At 37.3% G+C, this 23,762-nt stretch overlaps 6 protein-coding genes and 1 long non-coding RNA gene across 9 annotated transcripts; 3 read left to right on the top strand and 4 right to left on the bottom strand.

The window, feature by feature from the left end:
- Positions 1-3,045: 3,045 nt before the first annotated feature.
- On the bottom strand, positions 3,046-6,643 carry LOC111792944 (protein PHOX1). Of its 3 annotated transcripts, XR_015420532.1 has the most exons (4): positions 6,576-6,643; positions 3,800-6,061; positions 3,475-3,716; positions 3,046-3,388 (listed from the first exon to the last, which is right to left on the bottom strand). XR_015420532.1 is itself a non-coding variant. In XM_087122882.1 (2 exons), the coding sequence occupies exons 1-2, from the start codon at positions 5,943-5,945 to the stop codon at positions 3,568-3,570; spliced, it is 2,295 nt and encodes a 764-aa protein (XP_086979008.1). In that variant the 5' UTR covers positions 5,946-6,643; the 3' UTR covers positions 3,046-3,567. The 3 variants fall into 3 exon arrangements, 1 of the variants encoding a protein (XP_086979008.1); XR_015420531.1 differs by having other exon boundaries at positions 3,800-6,643; XM_087122882.1 differs by having other exon boundaries at positions 3,046-3,716; positions 3,800-6,643.
- Positions 6,644-7,369: 726 nt separating this feature from the next.
- OS9 (ER lectin-like protein) lies at positions 7,370-11,252 on the top strand. The gene is made up of 8 exons (XM_023674578.2): positions 7,370-7,579; positions 8,006-8,082; positions 8,953-9,156; positions 9,574-9,645; positions 9,866-9,981; positions 10,369-10,435; positions 10,519-10,625; positions 10,971-11,252. The coding sequence occupies exons 1-8, from the start codon at positions 7,495-7,497 to the stop codon at positions 11,119-11,121; spliced, it is 879 nt and encodes a 292-aa protein (XP_023530346.2). The 5' UTR covers positions 7,370-7,494; the 3' UTR covers positions 11,122-11,252.
- Positions 11,253-12,090: 838 nt separating this feature from the next.
- LOC111792946 (uncharacterized) lies at positions 12,091-13,081 on the top strand. Its single transcript, XM_023674579.2, has one exon. The coding sequence runs from the start codon at positions 12,208-12,210 to the stop codon at positions 12,997-12,999; it is 792 nt and encodes a 263-aa protein (XP_023530347.2). The 5' UTR covers positions 12,091-12,207; the 3' UTR covers positions 13,000-13,081.
- A 560-nt stretch (positions 13,082-13,641) lies between these two features.
- On the top strand, positions 13,642-14,140 carry LOC147793010 (uncharacterized). The gene is made up of 2 exons (XR_015420721.1): positions 13,642-13,797; positions 13,905-14,140. It is a non-coding gene; the product is annotated as an uncharacterized LOC147793010 (long non-coding RNA).
- Positions 14,141-14,614: 474 nt separating this feature from the next.
- LOC111792947 (uncharacterized) lies at positions 14,615-15,672 on the bottom strand. The gene has a single exon (XM_023674580.2). It carries the CDS (start codon positions 15,573-15,575, stop codon positions 14,970-14,972), a length of 606 nt encoding a protein of 201 aa, XP_023530348.2. The 5' UTR covers positions 15,576-15,672; the 3' UTR covers positions 14,615-14,969.
- A 2,869-nt stretch (positions 15,673-18,541) lies between these two features.
- On the bottom strand, positions 18,542-18,880 carry LOC111793349 (uncharacterized). The gene has a single exon (XM_023675194.2). The coding sequence runs from the start codon at positions 18,878-18,880 to the stop codon at positions 18,542-18,544; it is 339 nt and encodes a 112-aa protein (XP_023530962.2).
- Positions 18,881-19,239: 359 nt separating this feature from the next.
- Positions 19,240-23,324, bottom strand: LOC111793545 (uncharacterized). Its single transcript, XM_023675474.2, has 9 exons — positions 23,120-23,324; positions 22,825-23,009; positions 22,058-22,239; positions 21,681-21,965; positions 21,543-21,601; positions 21,401-21,437; positions 21,217-21,288; positions 20,378-20,705; positions 19,240-19,775 (listed from the first exon to the last, which is right to left on the bottom strand). The coding sequence occupies exons 1-9, from the start codon at positions 23,229-23,231 to the stop codon at positions 19,422-19,424; spliced, it is 1,614 nt and encodes a 537-aa protein (XP_023531242.2). The 5' UTR covers positions 23,232-23,324; the 3' UTR covers positions 19,240-19,421.
- Between the last annotated feature and the right edge of the window lie 438 nt (positions 23,325-23,762).

The raw sequence follows: 23,762 nt of genomic DNA on the forward strand, positions 1-23,762 counted from the left end.
TTGAATGATCCTATGAGACTCGGTTTTTATTCTCAGTGAGTTATAAACACATGTCTATGAGAGTTTATCGTTTGATTTGCATGGGTGTGAGAATGATTTTTTAGTTGATTTCATATGTCTATCATTTTAGAACTCGACCAAATATGAAGGTGAAAACATAATTTTACGAGATAGAATGCACTCATTTTCATATTGGGTTTCACTCTCATAGACTTAGTTTATGATTGGATTATAAACAAATTGTTGATCGAAAAAAAAAATGCTAGGAAAGTAATGCTCACATTTCACTAACTTCGATTAAGCATTGCTTATAGGATATAATGGAACATGATATAGGAATTGATTATGCAAATGATTTGAGATGAAATTGACTGTCTTGATTGTTAATTATTAGGTTGACTAGTCTCGATTTACAAGGGTTTACATAGTACTTTTAGTAGCTAGCTGTGATGTAAAGTCACTTCCTCATAATGGTTATATAAGGTGGGAATTATTAGAGGGTTGCTAATTAACACTTAACAATGAACCTATCGTGATCAATGGAGTCTACATTAGTACCTTTATGATTATGAGTTGGTATGAATAGAGTTGAGCCCGAAAATGAATGACCTTTAGTACCCTATGAGTATTGTGTGAGGGAATAAGGGGATCTTCGACTATTTCTTAATTGTGATCCCTCCAATAAATGTGTTTTAAAAAGGTTGAGGAAAGCCCAAATATAACAATATCTGCTAGTGGTGGGCTTGAGCTGTTACAAATGGTATCATAGCCAAACACCAAGCGATGTGTGATGGTGTTAATATAACACATGCGGAAGCAATTTGGATCTTAGGCACTTTTAGAACATCAATTATTGTAAATAACTAGCATGTTCATAAGTATTAAAACTTAATGGGTTTAAATACTAACCTTTTGTAGTTCAAACTCCTTTTGCCTCACGAACCGGTTTCGAACCACCACTAGTGTCTTCTCCACTATCCTCCGGCCTTAGAACGGGATTGTGGAATCCGGTGAGTGACTAAACTTGGGAGGGATTTTGTATATGTGAAAGAGAGTGTTTGTTTCAAGGTTTTTTCATCAAGATGAAGAAGAATTCATTCCAAGTATCATGATCACTCTATTTAAAGAGTCAAGTTTGCATGTTCATGCAAACTTGAGATCACCAAATTTTGACACTTAAAATTCCACTCAAATGTTTGGGATTATGTGGCAAGCATGCATGTTTGAGTTAACCAAATTTTGACACTCAAAATTCCACTCAAACTTGTGGGGTTTATTTGGCAAACATGCAAGTTTGGTTAAACCAAATTTTGACACCTCAAAATTCCACTAACATGGATTTTTCCATTAGATGAAAGTCAACATTTTGACTTTCTTCATTTTAATTCAACAATTAATTTGAATAATGAATTTCAAATTAAAGTAACATTAAATGATTAATTAAACTATTTAATTAATATTTAATATTAATTCAAATGTCAATCCCAATCAATTCCGACACATAATTGATTTAAGATATTTAAATCTTATTTAAATATCTCAGATTCTCTCTTTTCGTTTAATTCGTAAATAAAACAAAATTGCGGTTAAATATATCGTATATATGTAACGCATATTCCCTAATTTGAATTCGAACACTTCGAACTCACTCGTCACACTGTTCTATGGTTTAGTCCGATATGAGCTAGCAGAGGGACCTAATGGACCTATAGATCATGGGCTCCAACGATCTAAGATTAACCGATTAAACTCATTAACCTGGTTAACCAACATTCGTTAACTACTAGGACACTCCACTATAGCCTAGTAGTTGCACTCCCCTCACTATAGATATATTTCTGTCCATCTGATATAACCATGATTAGTAAGTCGATCCTTCACAGGTTGTTCGTAACTAGAGCTGGGTCAATTTACCGTTTTACCCCTGAAGTTATTTCTTGTTCCTTATGTCTCACTGATCCTCTAATGAACAATTGGTTTGTGGTCCAACCAGTAAACCGAATCCCTCTCAGGCCAATGAGAGGGTGGGGCCCCTTGTTCAAGACATGGAGTCAGTGCTTAAGGGAACTACCTTTCTTCTATCCCTAAAAGTGGGTAGGAGTGAATTCCGTCTTGCACCCCATGTCCCCAGCCATTCACCCAGTCTTACCCCTGAAATGGGAGGCCTGTTGAGTCGGCGAACTAGAGCCACTCTCACCCATGCAAATCTAAGGATAATTCCGAATAAACAGGAGTTCATGGTTAGCTCAGAATTAAAACCGAGTTACCTAGGTTATCGAATGAAAAGAAAATCAGTCTCAACAGTAAACGACTTTATAAAGTGAGAGTGGTTTTCTTCATGGTCCGATCTTATGCAATACTCATTGCATAGGACGCCCCCACTCACATGTCTCCACATGCACAATTTAGTGATCACATTGTTTATATCATATACAAAAGTGGGCCGCATCCATAGTGTCCCCAGAATAAGGTACTCAGCCTTATCCTTATACTATAGATCATTTTGACTATATACTTGAACTTGATCCACTCTTATGTCTCTACATATAGTTCAAGTAATCATACTATAGCTAGAGTGTTCTTAGTTTATTGGATTTAGATTAATGATCGTAAAGTTCACTTTATTCAATAACAATTTATTACTGAATAAACATCAATAATAACTTTATTGAAAATAGAATATATCTTTGTTTACAAACTATGAGTTTTAGGACATAAAACCCAACAATGTGCTAGCGAGAAAGTTGAGTCCCGAAGGGGGATGGACACCAATCAGTGTGTCAGCGAAGACACTGGGCTTCTAAAGAGGGTGGATTATGAGATCCCACATCGATTGGAGTGAGGAACAAAACATAATTTATAAAGGTTTAGAAATCTCTCTCTACCCGAAGGTAAGCTCTTTGATATCTACTGGCTCAAAGAGGTTAGAAATGGAAGGATGAGGAGTAATTGTATTCTTGAGTATACCCATCACACATTTTCATGAATATATTTAGTTTAGAACCACCGCAGCTAAGTAGAAAGCGACAAAAGGGAAAAGAGAAGTAAATGAAAAAGAATTTATTAAATGTCTTAAATGAATATACATATACCTGTATTATTAAGGTTACAAAAGAAATGGGATTACAACATAAATTACAAAACAGGATAAGAAACAATGAAAGAATTTGTTATCTAGGACACTTGAACGAACAACTGACAATAGAATACTATGAACACTGCTTTAGGAGACGAGAAAGGATGAAGGTGATAGCAGAAACAAGCTTAAATGGAAGTCCCTGCAATTTCATCTTGTCCCCAGATTTAAGATTGTATTGAGAAAGAATGCATAATAACAACAGAAATGGAAAACCTTCTTTTGACACAGCCATCATAGAAGAAATGAAACCTGTTCAACAAAACAACAGCTACCCATTGATATAGTGATGCAGTTCATTTTTCAGCATTGTTGTTATAGTGATGAGTGGAACTTACCTATAATGCTCGTTTTCAGTTTCATTGCGTGGAGAAGCAAAACTGGCGCTATTCCTTCTAGTCTCTCCAAACAAACCTGAAAATATGCTCTAATCAAGCTTCCTCCAACACGTGGTAGATTTTCGAAACTCTTCGCCGAAACAATGGCTCTAATCGGAATGATGGAACTCCAGTAAGCAACTTTCGAGCTTCGTACATCTCGTTCCATGCCTGTACTATCTCATCAATTTTGAACCCAAGACCTGTAATTGGAGCAGATGAAAAATATCTAAACATGGATGGACTCATACTCCACAGTTTACAGAATATATATCTTAGACTATACCTTCATGTGCGTTGTTGCTTGAACAGTGATTCTTTATCATAACAGCTATATCAGTGGCAGAAGCTCCAGCAAGCTCAAATTTCTCAACTGCAACTTCCAGACATTCATGCCACACTGGTAGCCCCATCTTAAATTCCAATATCGATCGCTCATAGAGCATGGTACCCCATAAGAGGTTTATATGAGACCGCATATTTTTAGCCTGTTCTGTAGCTTCATCAGCTGATATATCCTTAATCAGCCCATCTAATCCCATCTTCTGCAACTGGGTTTTAACGGTGCTTGTTTTAGAGAATTCGCTAGTACGCTGTTCTTCCCATTCTTCCCACATTTTCATGCCTGTTTCCATGCTCTCCTCGGCATAGTTATAAAGTTTCAGAACCTCAGTACAAGGCAACGTTTTTGGATCAACATTGCTGCTAACTGCATAAAGCCAAGAAAGTTTCGCCTGCTCAAACTGTTGCTGCCCAAGAGCTAGATAGCCTTCGTAAAAGTCTGGTTTGATTTCGACCGCCATTTGATATTTCCTTCCTGCTTCAACGTATTCGTTTTCAACCCAATCGTACGCAGATTTTATCTGTTCAAACAGAGGCCCTTTTGAAGCACCATCTGTGAAGTAGACCTTCTTCCTGGCGCTTGACATGATAACATTCCCCCAGTAGAACAATGCTAAGGCTGTCATCTCATGAAACTTCTCTGCTGCTAATTTGAAAAGACCTTGAGCCTCTTCACTTGTTACTGTCTCTTCCACGGCTTCAGAATAAAGCTTCATCCCAAGGTCATGGAGATCCAAGCATGGGCCTGATTCAAATCCTACATGGTTTATAAATAACTGAGCAAATTGAATTATCCAGTCATCAATGCAAGAGGACGTCTTTATTTCTTTTGCTCTTAATAAATGGCCATTCTCAAAGATGCTACTTTGTTCAACTTTACACTTGGCAACCTCATCATCCTTCTTAAACTTTTCATAGAATGGATCTTGTTCAGGCTTAACTTCAAATATATAAAATCTAACAGAAGCCTGTGACGCCTTAGCTGTTTCAGCCATTCGCAATTCTTCGTTGGCAGTAATGGTTACCAAATCGCCTTCTTCGTCCCTGTACTTGATAAGGACTGCCGGGCAGGTCGGGAAACGATCACGTATAGCCTCCCTCAGTTGCAGTAGAGTGCAGTCCACTGGCACTTGAGCCCATCGTATATCTTCTCCAAACACCAATTTCACAGTTTTCATAGGTGTTTCCTCCAGTGCCCTGGCGATTTTCTCCTCCACAACAAGTTTATCCTCGGCCTTCTTCTCCTCTACCGATTCCTTGGCCTTCTCCTCTTCAACCGTTCCATTACCAGCCTTCTCCTCTTTGACCGTTCCATTACCAGCCGTCTCCTCTTTGACCGTCTCATTACCAGCCTTCTCCTCTTCAACCGTCTCATTACCAGCCTTCTCCACTTCGACCGTCTCATTACCAACCTTCTCCTCCACAATTTCATCAGCCTTTTTCTCATCTATGGTTTCCTTAGTCTTTTGGTTGTTCTTCTTCTTTCGGTTCTTTTCTTTTGATCCTTTTTGCGGCAACACTTCAGCAGGCAATTCAACAAAATCAAGAGGCAGCTTGATCTCAGCCTCGTCTTCCTTAGATCCTTTCGTCTCAAGTGCCTTTGTAAGTCTCTCTGATATTTCTAAGGCCATGATATTATTTGGCTCCATGTTTAAAACTGTATTAACATCTCTTAGAGCCAAGTCCAGCCTATGCAATGCCTCATAACATCTAGCTCGCTTCAACAACGCCTTACTATACTTGGGTGTAACTTCAAGAGCCAAATTGCACTCATGAATCGCTCGAGGATACTCGCTAATCCCCATTTGCATATAGCAAGCCGCCATGTTACTCCTAAGATAAGATACGTCTATATGATTTCTAGGAAGTAATTTGAGAGCCTTTTCATATTTCAACATTGCTCCTTCAAGATCTCTAGCCTGAAACAATCTATTCCCCTCTTCCTTCAAAGCCAGAGACATGGTAATGAAAATAGCATGGTCTTTGTCATTATTGCTTGGACTACCATCTCCACTTTGGCGATGTTTTGCAATAACCTCACGAAACTTATCGCCAATCTGCTTCTTTTTCTTCCCACTTTGCTTCCCCATTGAAAACCCAAGATCGGACCAAAAGACTTAGTTTCTAAAACTACACTCCAAAGCAAACGAATCCAAACCAACTTTATTACGAGGAAGAGAATCAAATCCCACAATTCTTAAACCCTCTAGAAAGAAGAAATACAGCACAAACAAAAAATCAATTCCCCTGTAGTCGAATGTAGCAAAAAGTACCCAAATATCAAACGTAAACCAGACAAAAACCACAAAATTTTCTAGATCAAATTCACAAATCCCCCCCAAATTTCCAGTGAACCGACCTAAAAAGGATAGAACGATCCTGAAATTCCCCAGAAACTCAAATAGGGCATACTAAGCAGAGATTCTTAAGCTCTCTTGGAATCAGAATTTATAGCATTCCTTGAAGAACAAAAACCGCAATGCAGAAAGAAGAAAGGCAGCCGATTAAGCTAAAACGTATGCGTGATAAGCAGAAAGAAACATCAATTATAGTCGTGCGTTTTTGCTCAGGCGATGCAAAATCGGAAACATAAAACTTATCTGGGAAATGTATGAAGCAGTGAAATAATTCCGGAGAATCCAGGCGAGAAAGAAGGAGGAAATTATTTGGCGGAAAGAGACGGAATATTATTAGCAAAGGAAATGAAATGGAAAACGAACCGTGGATTCCGTTTGTGCTTTTGTAACGAGTGAGATTTGTAAGAACTTGTCGTGAACGCCACAAAATTCTCAGAAAAAGCTGGTAATGGTTTTTATACTATTTTATTTTATTTTATTTTATTTTATTTTATTTTATTTTATTTTATTTTTAATTAAATTAAATTACTGTTTTTATCATAGAGGTTGCCGTTTGACTTGAAAACTCAAAAATATGTGGGCTCCACAGCTGCCGTGAATTCCAAGTCTTTTGGGTAACCGCCCATTCCATTGGTTGTTGGTTCAAAATTTTATAAATTATATATAATTAAATAAATTCTGGTTTTTATTTTTCATGTCAATGGTTAAATTTTATTTTGCGGTGAATGATTTTAATAAAAATATATTATTAAAGCCATATTTTCTATTAATAAAATATAAATAAAGATATTACTTAGCCTCCCAACTTTACCCAGCTTTTTTTTTTTAACACGTGCTAAAAGCTACATGAAAAGACATATGATATGCTTTTAAGAAAGAAAAATCCCAATTATATTATTCTGTAAATTTTAAATATTTCATATACCAGGTGTACAATTAATGGGCTGAATTCTCCGGCCCATTAATTGAAATAAAAAACACGGCCCATAGATAAAGCCCACTTAAAAATGAGTCCACAGATCCATTAAACGCTGGACTGACCCGGCCCATTTTGTTGGAAGTCTATCAAATACCTTCTCATGACGTGGCAATCACTCATTGGTCAAGCTTACGTGGGAGTGCACCATCGTCAATAGGACGCCGTAAAGCAAGTTTACGAAGACGCCATTTTCATCTTCTTCGTTGTCGCTGTTGTCGTCCTTCCGCTTCCAGCTGAAATACCTCGCCTTACATTTTTGCTTCTCTTGTTTTCCCCATTGTACGTTCGTCGGAGGACACCGGAATGAGGAAATTGCTGTGTCTGGTTCTTTTAGTTGGTAATTTTTGCCACTTCGTGTTAGCTGACCAGATCTTCCCAGCTCAATTAGGTGAAATTCTTCTCCAAATTCTCTCTTTCTTTAACTTTTTATTGACAAGTTGCGAAACAGATATCTTCTTTAGGCGTACAATCTTGATTCATGGATTTTTAATTAGTTAAGTTTTGTTTTGAATTCAGTATTTAGAAATGGTTTTCCAGACTATCTTCCTTTATTATTAAGTTTTAGAGTTTCTGCTTCTGATTGATTGAAGTTATGCCACTCGGATTGCGAACTGAATCTAAATCGTAGGATTATGTCTTGGCGGGCTGATATTCCATAAGTTGTTTAACATTCGGTTTGCATACGTTATGAGAATTTGAAACATCAAAATGTAGGGCGGTGTACCATCTTTACATTTATTGTATTTGCTCATCATTGCAATAGCTAGTTAATATAAAATTTTGTTATCCCCTCTTTCTGATTGATGATTAGCAGGTGGTACATTTAGTCGCAACTCTCGTGGACCGAAATACAATATTGAATTCCATCCAGAGGACTCGCCTTACAACCCGGTAAGCTTTATAATGAACTTAGTTGTTGATTCTTGGTATTATTTGGATCCTATTCACCTATAGGATGTAATTAGATGGGGATTTTTTGGGTCTTTGGCATTTTTCCTCCTCCTCTCTTGTTAGGTCAGACTGTAGTATAACTTTACAAAGTTAAAGATGATAGACTGTGGGCATTTCTCCACACCTTCATTAGTCAATCTCTAGTTATCCTATTTTGTTGTTTCTTTTTTAAAATTTATCATCATATGTTCTCTGTTGGCCTAATTTGATTTTTGTACCTTACATTGTTTCCCACTCTGTGAAATGTATTCATCAGTTGCCTTCTTTCTCTAAGATAAAGGGGATTGGAGGAAGGGCTTTGAAGATTGATAGTTGATTATTTTGACACGATTAAAAACAGTAAATAAATAAGAAGTTCTCTGTGTACAGTGATCCATGACACCAAATTTTGAAGCAAACTAAAATTGTAGTTTCATCCTTGTGGTATCAAGCAATTGGAATAATTGGTTTGTAAATGATTTCTTGAACTCCAAGAACCTCCTAGACGGCCAACATGTGATTAGTCTGTAAGATGCACGGTGGAAGAAGAGATGGGAAGGTGGACTCTGTGTGCATTGTTTTCTTAAATGCTTGATAATTAAATCATTGTATGCGCTCAATTCTGCTGCAAATGTAAGTGAGAACTTAAAGCTCCTTCTCTATGCATGAAATTTTATTGTTTTAATGTTTAGTTTCAGTACCCTTTTTCTTGTACTAGACTTCATACAAAAACTTTCTTTTCTACACTGTATGATATCTGACTTCATAATTCAAGAATAAGGAAGTATGCATATGCCATCTGAAATCACTATGTTTTTTATGACTTTGCAGGATGATGATCAGGAATCTGTGTTTATGCCCAATAAAAATGGAAAGAATTACATGTGCTTCTTGCCTAAGATGGAGAAGTCCAAGAGTGGAAAACCAGCTATTCAGGTGAACGTGAGTAGCATGATTGTGGAATCTGAGAAGCGTGTCAAATTGAAGACTCCAGATGAGCTGCTTGAAGCATTAAAAGAGCAATGTTTCGTCAGGGTTAGGATCTATCACTAAATATTGCTTTGCATGCATCTGATGACTATATTGTCGATGTTTTAAAATCATATCTCGAAAGAAAAGTAGAGTTGTAAGTAGTTTCTTTAGTGCGAGTTCCTTGAGAAATCAGGCATCAAGCAAAAAGTTCAAGACGTTAAGGTATTTTTCTTCTTTCATTTTAAAAAATAATACATGTGTTCAAAGTATATGACATGTTTAAAAAATATAAGTGAAGTGTATGCTTTGAGGCTGTCCTGCCTCACATGAGACAAGGTGCCCCTTTGTTGCGCTCAACATTCATGCTATTTAAAACTAGGGCCAATTGTTGTAAAATATATGCATTTTAGGTAAAACAAGTGATGATTATGTTATGAACAATTGACATGTTTGCCTTGCATCATCAACTTCTTTTTGCAGCAAGAGGGTTGGTGGACATATGAATTTTGTTACCAGAAAACACTACGACAATTTCATTTGGAGGATGATAAGGTAGTCTCTTTGAGTGTCTTCTAATGCTTTCTTTATGCGTTTCTCTAATCTCTGTGTATGAAATGGGGGACTGGTGTTAATATTCTTAAAGGAGATTGTTTTATTAGCTTATGTTTCAGGAGGCCATGATTACGGTTTATAGCTTAATTAAAAACATAAAACAATGCCCTGCCATTTTAAGTAGTGAAGACTTTGAAGTATCTGGCGTATTGTTTTGCAGGTAGTTCAGGAGTTTGTATTGGGTGTCTATGATGCAGAGGCAACGGCTAATCTCCATGAGAATCTCTCTGATGTATCTACTTTGAAGGATCCTCGCTCAAAAGATGCATCCCAAAGGTTTGCTTTTACTTTCATTAGTTACCAGTTAAGAAATTATGAACAGACTTTAAGTTGCAGGCAAATACCAACTATCGAAAAACACTAAAGCTTGTAATTTTCCTATTTCTACCACTTCTCAAATTAGTAAGTTGGAGGGATACGTGGAAACAGAAACTTGTGTGAGGTTTCATCCGGCATTCTACTATGGGTCTGACTTTGAGTTTCTTTAATTGTCAATTCTTACATGTGTCAAATACGACATTCAGACATGAAATATGAAGAAAAGCTCGTATGAGTTTAGTGTTTGGATCCCATAGATCCTGTATAGTTAGCAAGGTTTTCTTTTGGCGCCTCTCCCCACATGTCAAATTCTCAAAGTAATATGAAGCTACGTGACTCATTCAGGTATCATGCTCATCATTACACAAATGGAACCATGTGTGATCTAACAAATCAACCACGAGAAACTGAGGTACAAAGTAATCAATAATTTTCTGTCACTTTTTTCTTTCTTTTTCTCCTCATTACCAATTTTGATTCTTAATTTCATTGCAGGTTAGATTTGTTTGCTCGGAGCCCAGAGCCATGATTAATTCTATCACAGAACTATCAACATGCAAGTATGCACTTACAGTGCGATGCCCAACGCTTTGCAAGCATCCGTAAATCTCTCCCTCTCTCTCTCTTTTTTCTTATACCTACACAAAATCATCCATTTTGCTCATTGTTAACTGAAATAGAACACGATGAAATCAAGTGTTACTGGCACAAGTTTGTGATAAGTATTTGTTTAGACTATCAATAAAGCTGCCAGTTGTTACAATGTACAAGAGAATCGAACCACTTTAAAGAACAACCTGCTCTCATCTAAACAGATTGAGTAGCTATAAAAGTGTGCACGAGCCAACCAAAAGGAGCCAACTTAAAAGAGTTCAACATCAAGATGTAAATTTGATTAATCGATATAGTTTCCATTTCTCTTATCCGATCATTTTGTTTTGAGGCAGGTTATTCCAGGAAGAGAGACCAGTGTGGTACACCATTAACTGCAACGTGCTCCCAGAAGATTACAAGGAAACAGAGCAGACTGAAGAATTAGATGATGAGATTGTCATGGTTACAGACGTCAAATATCCAAAAAATGAATCGGAGGAATGATGTGAATATTTATATCTTAGAACTTTTATCAACCAAACTGACCTTAACAAAAAAAATGAAGCTGTTCCTCTGTAGATTTGAATTCTTTTCTCTTGGGGAGATCATCAATCCATCAATTTTCTTATGGTTTAGTCAGATATGAAAATTGGTCAACCTGAAAGCAACTGATATGACAGTCATTATATGGGACTTATTGCAGGGGAAAGCAGCGAGTTTGAACTGGTAAACTCAACGGTAGCTTGCTTTTATTGAGATATTTGCATCACTGCCACAATAACAACAATGGAAAGAACTATTATTTGAGTCAATGACATAAACATCATTTTGATCTCAAGAATATATTCATTGTTCTTCCTTCATGTGGCCCCTTGAAAAGTTTCCAAAAAATAAAAAAAAAGCTATTTTTGGATGCATTTCTCAAATAGATCTTCAATAATTCAATTCTATATTGTATGCGACAAATGTCACTAATTTCATTCCACGACAAACAGCTTTTGACCAAGCATGTGACATCTCAAACTGCCTCTGTTCTTGTAAAGCAGAATTTAATGGTTCCAACCAATCCTGCAAGATCCTAGTGGTCTCCTTCATGCTTCAATGGCTATGATCCAACTACCATCTCCCTAATACCAATTATTTTCTGGGTCTAGTGTTTGGATTTCTTTAATTCAAGCAGCTATTAGTTATTTGTTAGGTGGCCATCAATCACTACCCCTTTTGGTTGCTTTGTGTATGCTTTATTTGCCGAAAGGTAGCCATTTTCTTTCAATAAGCCATTGAGAAGCGATAGATGAACATTACTTAATATCTACTTTAAACATAAGCTTTCATAAACTCATGATCATTTCCTAACTTGGCGAGATGAAAATATATTATATAATTTTGTATTTGTTTGTAGAAAATTATTTATGGGAGGACATAATGTTCATCCCCATGTTCAATAAACTTCCAAAATTAATTGAAATAATTGACCCCCTAATAATTTTATGGGTTAAATTGAAAATTTCTTTCCGTATATATATGTCAAGCTCTTAAAGCAATAGCTAAAAGATAGAAGCCATTGAAAAAGCTTCGAAGGCTCCTGCAATGGACTGGTTCTCTTGGCTATCAAGAACCGGCCTCGACCCTCTTCACACCTACGAATACGGTCTTCTTTTCGTCCAAAATGGCCTCAAACCTGAACACATTTCCAGTTTCAACCATGATTTTCTCCTCAAAATTGGAATCTCCGTCGCCACAGACAGGCTCGAGATCATGAAACTCGCCAAACTCCATTCACAACAACCCACCCAGAAGAAATTTCTCCTTTCCGCTTTCACCAAAACCAAGAACTGCCTCAGAAACTGCCTCCGGAACCTGACTCTCACTGTCAACTCCAAGCCGGAGAAGGGGATTTTCCGGAAAGAAGTGGCGGAGATTGCACCAGGTACGCCGACTCACGGCGAGGATCACGGCCGGAAACAGGAGGTTAAAGTCCTGGAGGTTCTGAAGCCGACGAAACGACGGAGTAAAAACGTGTCACATTCGGGACCGTTGGATGGAAGAACGCACGAGAAGTTAGTGATGAACCGTAAAAGCCTGAAGTTATCTGGGCCGTTAAATAGAAAAGAGCGGCCCATATCCCCGAGAAGCCCAATATCATATGGGCCTCTGGAGGGGAGAATTTCCCATTGGGCCTCAAGTAAAAGCCCAAAGCATAATAGGATACCCGAAGGGAGAATGATGAGGCTAATACCGCCGAGCCGAAGCCCAAGAGTTTCTGGGCCGCTAGAAGGAAGCCCAATAATTTGCTGTCGTTGTAAGGAGGAGAGGATAGAAACGGACGATGATTATCATTCGTTGTGGGCTTCTTTGTTTCATGACATAAAGCCCGTTTGAATCACTCTTTTTTTTCTTTGAATATTTTACTCAAAATATTTTTTATTTATTTTCAAATATTGAATTAAAATTTACAACTCAATTTACATATATATGAATGCATAATGAGATGATATTAAAAAAGAGAAGCACCCAGTTGGTGGCTAAAAGTGGAAGCAGGTGTACCCATTATCAAGCTCATGAAAGATGGAAGATAATGATGATGATGGAAGCTGATTTTCTGGGCATCCAAACAGTAGAGGCTTGAGAGAGAGCCACATTTTGTGTCTTTTCTTTTCATTTTGTCGCAATCGTGGTGGCCGTGGAGTGAACGTTGGACACACCATTTTCATTTCCATCTCATAATGATTATCCGTATCCTCAAATGTAAGACAACTAATTAGATATCTCAAAATGAGAAAGAAAAAAAAAAAAAAACAAAAACCCTTTCTAATCTAATTTCTTGACGGAAGAAAACCCATTTGAATTCTTATCTTGAAATATGATACCCATCTATTAAAGAAATAAATAATAGAAAAAATTGAATGGTCGATGTGGAAGCATAAGGTGGACCTAAAGTTCATAGAAATGCGAGAGAGTTGGAGATAAGAGGTTGGAGGATGGAGATTGGATATGGTTGTTCTCGAGTTAGGGAGTTGTCTCCATTCTCGGGATTCCCCCACCTATCATTTATGTTCATACACCAAGTTTATCCTTCAGCCTTGAATTTTGAGAAAATGCCAAAATTTCTCTGAACTTAGTAATGTGCATCAATTTGTGCTGCATGTCTCACCATCCTAATCTTGGATATGGGGGGAGGTAACGCTCTCGTTGTGTATCATCAAGTTCATGATACAAAGATGGGTAGAATTTCAATTGAATGGACTTTTAGTTTCTCAATATCAATTATTGTGAACATTTGATAGGGTTTGTTCTTCGGATTGGTTTTTCGTGTGGAAGTAGAAGTCGGTCCCTCCACCGATTTGGAACATCACCAGGTTTACCATCCACCTCCACCGTCTACCGCACCATATCATCATGATCACGTATGTTTCAGTTTTCTTCCGTCCAATTCTTTCCTTCGAACTTGGTTCTTTTAACATTTATTTTATGTTGTATAGATTCCAGTTAATATGAATTGAATTTGTTCAGTTTGTGTTCAGATCTCAAAGTGTCCTAGTTCACAAATTCATCCAAACTTGAACATCTCCGCCTAATTTCTCAATCATAAATCCTACTTTCTGATCACAAATTCATACTTCAAGGACTCCTTCCGTATCAACCTGTAAATGATACAGAACATAAACAGACATTATAACCAACTGAAAACTCGAAGAAACAGAGAAATAGGAAGATTAAAGATGAAATTACTTTACCTTTGAGAAATCACCACGTTGACCGAACGGATATCGGTAATCATCAGCACGCAACTTTCCGGCTACAATTTCACGCCGACAATGGACAGAGTCGACAACGGAAAGAAGGAGACGGCCGACGCCCAACCAAACAAGAACAACCGTTCTGGAAACAGTACGAAGCGAGTTCGTGGAACATTAATTCAATGAACTGAATTCACCGATTGGCAGACGAAATTAATTTTATCGTTTCATTTTAAATTAGTTCGAGACTAAAACCATTTAGGAATGAATTGACTGTTAAATTTTGAAATTGGTGAAAAATTAGTGTCCAGAAGCTCCACGAATTGTTATCAATGTCGCGGCAACTATATATGTCTTCCATATATTTATATATGCTGCATATACACAAAGTTATATAGGTTCTCTAGTCCAACTCCGGGCAGCAAGGTTTACTGGAGAGGCAACCAGATATGATTCCCATGCTTCGCCTCCGATTCCGCATCCTTTGCGCTACGATCCGTAACTGCCGTCGAACCAGTGGTCGGAATCTCCCGTCTTCGTTGACGGAAACTCAGAGAAGAGGAAAACAGATTAATAAACCAGAGGATATTCGCCAACGTACCAAAATCTCCATCACAAATCATCGGCTTTCGACATGTTCGAAAGCCGGCTCGGTCTCGGACAGAAATCCGCTCGGCGCCTTTGACTATGAGACGAAGGCCGGATGAGGGACGCCAAGGCACGCTTCACTAAATCGCCTTCAACTCCTCCGATTCTGACAAGAGAGTTCGTCATCGCCGATCTCCGCGCGTTGAGCCGATTAGACGAGTAAGGAGTCGAAGGCTGTGACGGAACGCCTTTATGGAGACTACATCTGAAGGAACCAGGATGCGTAGTCGGTGAGCACATGCAGGTCCTCTTCTGGTTGCTCTGCCTCTTCACTACTTGATTCCCACTGATACGAGTCGAAACAGAAATCGGCCGATTCGGAGAAATAGACCGGTCCAATGAAAATCTCACGGACGACGCCGACGGAGAAGAAGAAGGTTGAAGATTAATACGAGAAGGAGACACAGATCTACGAAAAAACGTAGGGTTTCTGGTGGAAAAGCTTGACGTCGAAGACGCAAAAGCCGATGAGCCAGAGGACATAGAAGAAGAATAGGAGCCATAGAATCTCCCAGAAGGTGAGAGAGACCTCAGAACCGGCCCACTCGATTTTCTAGAAGAAACCGCCATTGAAGTTGCAGTCGAAAGATGAGACAGAGACGAAAGAGAAAGAGAAAGAGGAGGAGGAAGAAGGTTTTGTTAGAAGCCGTTTTCGGCTATTCAAATTGGCAAACCTAGCTTTACTCGAGCCGTGTATTTATAGGAGAGACGGGGCGCAATTTCTCGCCACGGAATTGCTAGCAGAGTATTGCAATTTACAAATATGCCCCTACAGTTGGAAGGATTTATACATCTCACCGAGTAAATAAAAATCACTTTTTAAGGAAATTAAAAAATAAGAGCGGTATATTTAAACGCCACCGAATATTAATTTATATTTTTCATAAATATTGCAATGTGAAATTAAAATGAGAGGCTAGAAGCATAAAGGGAAAAGAAAGAAATAAGATAAGAATTACCAAATTGGTGAAAACGCCAAAATAGAAGGGCATTTAAGGGAAAAAGAAAAAAGGAGACGGTTTCATTAGTAATGCTATGGGCTTGCAGTTGCAGTTGCGGCGATAATGTAAAATTATTTATAAAAAAATGAAAATAAAATGGCGTTTAGTCTGACAGTTTGAAAGGCAATTGCCACGTACTAGGAATACCACAACTGACAGCCCATTTCAATGCCACGTACCCCATGTATGTTCCGGTGGGCGATTTTATTATTTACTTTAATAATCGAAGAAAATTAAATAAATAATTTGGTGGGACTGGAGTGGACATGTGTTCTTGGTGGTCCCCATTGCAAACTTTGGGTGGAGCGTTTCACATGGGAGTATGGCCCCCCATGGCAGACCCCCTTTTCCTTTTTCTTTTTTCTTTTCTTTTTCTAATGGAAAAAAGCACAATATTTGGGGATTTATTTGTATGTTTTTTTAATACATAAAATAAATTTAAAAAATTGAAAATTAAAAAAAAAAAATCTCACACAAGTCTCGTGTGTTGCTTTTGAATAATTAATGAGGTGGGTATAAATAAGTTTTTGGAGGATACTCGAATTAAAATTTACTATTAGGTTAGAATAATATTTTTACACCCTTATAAATAATGTCTGATTGCACACGGGAATGTCAAGTATAAAAGATGGTGCAAGAAGGTTGAGGGGTTGATCAATTATTGGAGTTAAAATGGTGAGAGTGCGTTGGGCGACCGCAGCTTCGAATTTGTTGTCAAATATTGTACACGGTCTTTGTCTTCTCTAACAGACGCGTGGCTTTGCTTTGACTCTGTCTTAGTGGTTCAGCTGATCAATTTTTCCCATTACAATTTCGTAATATGGGACCAGACTTTTATTCTCTTTGATATATATTTAGATGGAATTATTATTATTATTATTGAAATATTGACAGATCATCGTTGTGGTTTGATTTGATAGAGATTAGGTAAGTGGTTAGTGACTAATGTGATTAAGAATTTAAGATTACCACATCTTAATCAACCCATTAAATTACTACTCTCTAAGTTTTTTTATTTTTTATTTTTAATAATCAACTCTCTAAGTATTGTTTTAAAATTAATACACTAAATATTTAAAATGTTATTTGAAATGTGAACATATTTAAAGTGCACTGTTTTAAAAAAAGGTATTAGAAGGTACGTATAATAATCAATTGTGTTTAAACATGTTTGACATTTCAAATCATAATTTCAGTAAATTCAAAACATGAGTTTTGAGTTTTAGACTAATATGTTGCCTCAAATTTGACTTTTTGTTCCATTTTGATGTGGTGCTTTTAAATTTCAATGTTTTTAAATAACTTATTTTGAAGCTTTAAATTTTTTAAAAAATATTATTATTATTTCAAAACACGACCCCTAAATTCACTTAAATAAAAACATATTGATAAAAAAAATGTTATTTTAGATTTTTAATCATCAATTTTAAAAAAAATAAAAAGTGTAAAGAGAGAAGGGGAATTTTCTTGTCTACTTTTGTGCTATGCTTTTGTTGTGGTCTGTGGGGTTTGATTACAATCATAAATTAATATCATTTAGAAAATAATAATTAATACGAAAGAAAAGACTATTTTTTATTTTTTTATTTAAAAAAAGAAAAGAAAAAGGGTTTAAGCAATCAAACGTTGATTTTTCTCAAGCTTAGAAGATTCCTATCCCATTTATTTTCGTTTCTTATTCTTGGTTATAAAATTCAATTCCCAATCACATGGGTTTTATTTTCTTCAATAATTTTCACTAAAGAATCACTTATTGACTGGTTTTTATTTTTTATTTATTTTAAAATAAAACTCAGTGGAAGTTTGACCAGTTTTAGTGTGTGTGATGGTTTGGGCGTTTGATACTCTCATTAAGGCTATGTTGGAATAAGTCAAGTCCATCTTAGCATGCCAAAACAAATTTTCATTTTGTGGGACAACCATGTACACATGCTCCTTCAAACTTCCTTAGTAATTGTGGTAATTATTATTGTTATAATGCTATGAATTTAATCAATTTCCAAAATAAGATCATTCCAACACTTACAGATCTAGCTTAAGGCTTAAGCAAGCAACAGAAGATAAATTTTAATTGACAAACATGGTTGCCCCTTTACTATTTTGATCTCACAAAATCTCGTTATAGCGTAGATTCCATTGAATACTGAACTCACATTGAAATCAACAATACTCCGAGATATCTCTATCAATAAACAGAAAGATTGCTTAAGGAATTTGGAACAAATCAAATCCGAGCGAGAAATGTGGAATGAGTTTTGATCGGTTTATGAATTCCTATGAACACAGGTTGATTATTGCGATTCTCCAGTTCCAAGAATCAGAGCGAAAGAAACAGAGGAGAGAAATGTACAAAAACCTAATTTTATTTCAAGAAAAGTTTGTCGAATCAAGATCGAACTTATGCGATGTTCTATGAAATCTGTACACAAACACTATATTTACGAACTCGTCTGTAAAGCGAGACAGGAAATTCAGCGAAGAGGATCGAAAGAACATTCAGAGCTAGTAAAACCAAAAAGAGAAAAAAAAAACGATTCAAGAAACAGCCAATCCAGTTCCGTGTTTGTTCATCAAGCAAAACCTGGAAGGTCTGGGATGAAAATTCCTCCGCCGCTGAAGATCGTTACTGGACGGCCTGATGATGTGCAGAAGAAACGCCCTCACCGCATTGGCCTTCGCGTACACCGTAAGTTCCAACTGCGCACTGGTAATGGCAGTAATAGATGATGACGATGACCTAGCGGAGGCCTTGCGGCGGTTCCGGTGAAAACTGCAGCGGAAAGAACCGGGATGGGTGGTCGGAGAACAGAGGCACTTGCGAGAACTGCCGACGCTCTGCAATTTGGAATTGACGGATCTAGATTTTGTGGCCATTGAATTGAAAAGTTGGAAAAAGAGGTGAATTCGTTAGTGATCTTGTGAACTGAATTTCCTTTTTGTGAGGGAAACTTGTGGAAGAAGATTCGTGTGTTTGTGTTTGAGGCATTCAAGGGCTTCTCCTTTTTCTCTTTTTCCTTTTTCCTTTTTCCTTTTCTATTATTATTTTTTCTCTATTTTTATATAAGCCCGTTCGAAGTGTAATTACCTTAATACCCCTGGAAATTCTTTAAAACAAAATTAACTACAATTTGTTTGGTTGGTTGAAATGGGAATTTCGCTAGTTTGAGTAATGGTTGGATGTAATTAAATTTCGACACTTTTTCGAAACTCTCCGAAAATTTGGGGATTATGGATTTTTGAAAACCTCAACTAAAAGTTTAAACTTTGTGTCAACAAAACAACGTTCCATCATAACAAACAAGAACCGTTCAAAACTTTGTACAGAAATAAATAAGCACTCACATAATGTTCAAATATAGCTACAAGCATACATGGATGGATGGATGGGCGTTCCTTACAGCGGTGTTCTTCGCTATCACTGGGCGTAATTGCCCTGATGGCTCTTTGTAAAGACACGATGTCGACGCTCTCTGGCATAGATAACCCAGAAAACTAACGACAGCATCACGGCTGCAGACACCAGAACCAGTCCAACGTAGATCCACTTTGTGTAACGGCGCAACCCAGGACAATAGTCGTTTTGTATGTCTGTGAATGTCTGTCGCACGAAAGTGCAATCTTCCAAACTGACCAAGTATGGGCCATACTTGTACAAGCCGAAGGTTACGTTTACTGCAGCTGCCATTTGGCTGTAGTAGGTTGGGGTCAGCCGACCAGGAGTTGTACAAATCTCAAAAGCTGAAGCTTCACACACAAAGTTCTTCCAAACCTGCATCAAACAAAGTTCTTCCTCCTTTAGATAGAATATCTGTCACAAAGTTTATATGATACCCAGGTTGTTTTCAACTCGTGCCAAACAAAAGACATACTAAGAGAGGAATCAGAAAAGGAGGGGTACAACGTTTAGTAAGAGAGTTCAGCTTTGACCCGTTATGTATCGTCGTCAGCCTCATGGTTTTAAAACACGTCTACTGGAAGAAGTTTCCACACCCTTTAAAGAATGCTTCGTTTTCTCTCTAACTGATGTGAGATCTCACAATCCACTCCCTTGGGGTCAACGTCCTCGCACACTACTCGGTGTCTATCTCTGATACCATTTGTAATAGCCCAAACCCAGTAGATATTTTGTTTTGACCCATTACGTATTACTGTCAACCTCAAGATTTTAAAACGCCTCTACTAGAGGGAGGTTTTCAAACCCTTATAGGAAATGTTTCCTTCCCCTCTCCAGATGTGAGATCTCACATGCATAAAGCTATATGAAAGACAAATCATGAAAGGTACAAAACACAAACTTTTAAGGCGGATATAACAGACACTCTACGGGATCTCAAAAAAAAAAAATCCATTTAATTTTTCAATTTCACTGACCTTAGTAGCATTATGCAGTTCCACTTCACCCGATGCACACGAACGATCAGTGAGATCTGAATGAAAAGGGCTGCAGAGGATGGGCATTGATGGACCAGATTGATTGAAATAAAAGGGTTGTCCAACATTTGGTGGAAAGTTACGATTTGCAATTCCAGTGATGACATTGTTAACCACAGTAACAAGTTGAAATGCCACATTCTTTGATTGTGCGAGAGTTTCTTGGGCTGTGGCATTATCCACACACGGGAGGATATCATCCAAAGCTGTATGAGCAGTTGGGTTTTGAACCCACTCATTCATTGAAACGCATGTGTCTTCTACAACACTAATGTGTATTGAGATAAGAAGTCAGCAGACAAGCATCGCAGAGGATAGTCTTATCAAGAACAGCTTAAAATTATATACGACATGGAAAAGGCTTGCCTTATCACAAACAGCTTAAAATTTAATACACATCATAATGTCTAGACCCACATGCATAAATTTCAAGAAAGTTGAACAATCTTCCATTTCAAGTAAAGCTAAAACTGCCAATGAAGCCTATTACCTTTTCACTTTTCACTAACAGCTTGCAGATATAAGGAAGAAAAGGGTATGCACCAAAATAAAAAGTTGATTGAAGAAAAATTCTTTACTCATGATAGACCCTGCCCCACGGGCTAACTTAAGCCAACAAAGGCAACCTCGTCTATTTATGAGTAGTAATTTCAGCTTAGCATCGAATACACGAGGCAAAAAATATAAATGAACTAGATCCAATGCAGATTATCCAATACGATGGTGCAAATCAATGGAACATCAAAAACACTAAACAAGTCATAAAGAAACAAACTTACTTATGGAGGAGAAGAAAAACTCCACACAAAATGAATGTGCCAGCAACAAGAATCCAACCAATGATCACCAAGCTGCAGCAAAAGGGAACTAAGTGTTCATCACAAGGAATATGTGCAGAAGAATATACGCATCAATAACATAACAAATTTGAATTCATCAGTAAAATCTGAGACGTAAACTTACGAGTACACAAGAGACTGCATCCCAAGGACGGAAAATACTGCAAAGAATTGGCAGAACAAATACAGAAGGGATGAGCTCTATTGCATTTGATAAAACCTTCATGTGTTGTATCTTCTAGTATTAAGAAATATAAAACACTTACAAAAGCCAAGAAATGCCAGAAGGAGCATAATAGCAGCAAGAATTATAAGAGCAAGCCTTCTGAAAACAAGAGAAGAAACCATTAATATCCAGATAAGCAAGCACCATAATGTTGTCTATGGCGATTTGATCTTCTTACATGTGATTGAGTACAGATTGGATATCCTTTGAATTATCTCCAGTCTTCTGAGAAAGAGTTGTAGCAGAAGAGTTGAGCTTTCTATCAATATCATCGATTTTGCCTTTGACATCTCCAGAAAGAAACGCTGATGCAACTCCTATCTTCTTAGCCGCACTAAGGTAATCTGATACATTACGGAGATTGTCAACAGTTGTTTCAGCTTGACTCACTACATAGTCCAGTGTACTTGTTGTGATGCTGTGAAACTTCCCCTGACCCGTGTACAAAACACCACACCCAACACTGAAAACCAAACATTAAATTTTGAAGATCAAATTTCTTCAAAATAGTGAACAATATGGAGAAGGCCAAGGGGAAAAAAGAAAGACTTTTACATTGCTGCAATAGTAAAGAGGATGAGGAAAATGAGAGAAAGAGCATAAGCCAATCGAGAATATCCATAAGGCTCCCTTCGACAGCAGCAGTAGCATAGGCAGATGAGCATCAAACACAATCCAAACACAATGAACCAAACCCCAGCGATGACAAAGAAGGGAGCTGCTGTAAAGGAAACAGACTGCAGAACAGGACAACGATGAGAACAAAAACAAAACCCCAAGAGCAAATTAGTTCATAAAATAAAGTAGAGAAACAAATTCTTCAAGAACATTTGAAATAAAGTTAAAGTTAAACACAAAATCACGCCAACCATGAACAACAAAGCCTTCAATTAAAACTATCACTATCAATCACAGACCAACTCACAAATTCATAAAGCAGCTATTAAAATCAATGGTTCCTTCCCCTTCTCTGATTCTGTACATTCTAAAACTTTCTTGCTGACTATCAAGGCAAATATACTGTTTTTGAATCCATGACAGCAGTAATTCCGGGAGGAAAAGAAAAAAAAAACAAATGAAAACTAATTACGAACTCAAATAGAGAAATGAGAAGGAAAATGGATATCTGACAACAGAGCAAGCGGGAAGAAAAAAAAAAAAAAAAAAAAAAAAAGCAAAGAACTTAAGAAATTCAAAACCCATTGTAAATTTAACCGAAAAGAACAGCAAAACCCTATCGGCAGTGGTTATTCACAATGTATAGAAAGAAGAAGCAACGCACGCACAAATGACAATACAAAACCAGTTAGAACGAAACTTACAGCCCAGTAATGCTTATTGCGTATATTCCAGCCCCCAGTATAGAGCTCAAAATTATTAAGAGGGTCTTTCCTCTGCGTCCTACTCTCAGCCAAAATCAGAGATGAATTATCAACGGTGGCTTCCGCCAGATTCCTACCCGTCGTCTTCGACAGCTCCACTGCCCGAACCAACACTCCAGGGCTAACTGCTCCGATCAAAAAAAGAAAAAGACAATAAAGTCACTCAACAAGTAGAAAAAACGAAGAGAAATGGACACGAGACTGACAAGGGGAAAAACAGGGGAAATTAGAGTACCATGGAAGCGGGAATAATGGAGGTCAGAGCCGGCGGCGATGGTAGAATGGAGGAGAAGGAAAAGGGCAAAGAGAAGAGGGAGAGTGAAGAGAGTTGATCTGAAAATCCGCATAGCAGTGATTGTCGATCACTGCGTTGCAGGCTGTGTTCTAATTCTGAGAGCCGAGAGAGAAAGAAAGCCAGAGATCTGTGGGGCTTGCACGCTTATGTTTAGAGGTTCGGAAGAAGAAATTCACTTTGTACCCAAAATACCCTCGCTTTCTCTCTCATCGTTCTATAATTCCCATGTTTTTTCCCTCTTTACCCTTCGTAATAATGCCTTATTACTTAAAAGTTAAATTACATTACATTTATACCCTTGTCTCTAAATCCTATATAAAATATAATTATTTTAAATTTTTATTTTCCAAATATGTCCCTTCCATTAGTTTTGGTATTAAAAGAAAAATTAAATTTGAGGCTATAAATAATATTTGGGAAGATTTGTTTTAATAATTTCCTTTATAAAACAGCATTAATGATGCAAAATAAATATGCCAAAATCAAACAGGCTTCGTGGGGTTTCTTTTGACTGTTAAACAGTTATTACTGAAATAAAATGTGTCTACATCAAAGGAATGAAATGTAAAAAATTAAAAGGTAA

The sequence above is a fragment of the Cucurbita pepo genome, chromosome 4 (genome assembly GCF_057944985.1).
Source record: "Cucurbita pepo subsp. pepo isolate OVF chromosome 4, ASM5794498v1, whole genome shotgun sequence".
NCBI lineage: Eukaryota > Viridiplantae > Streptophyta > Magnoliopsida > Cucurbitales > Cucurbitaceae > Cucurbita > Cucurbita pepo.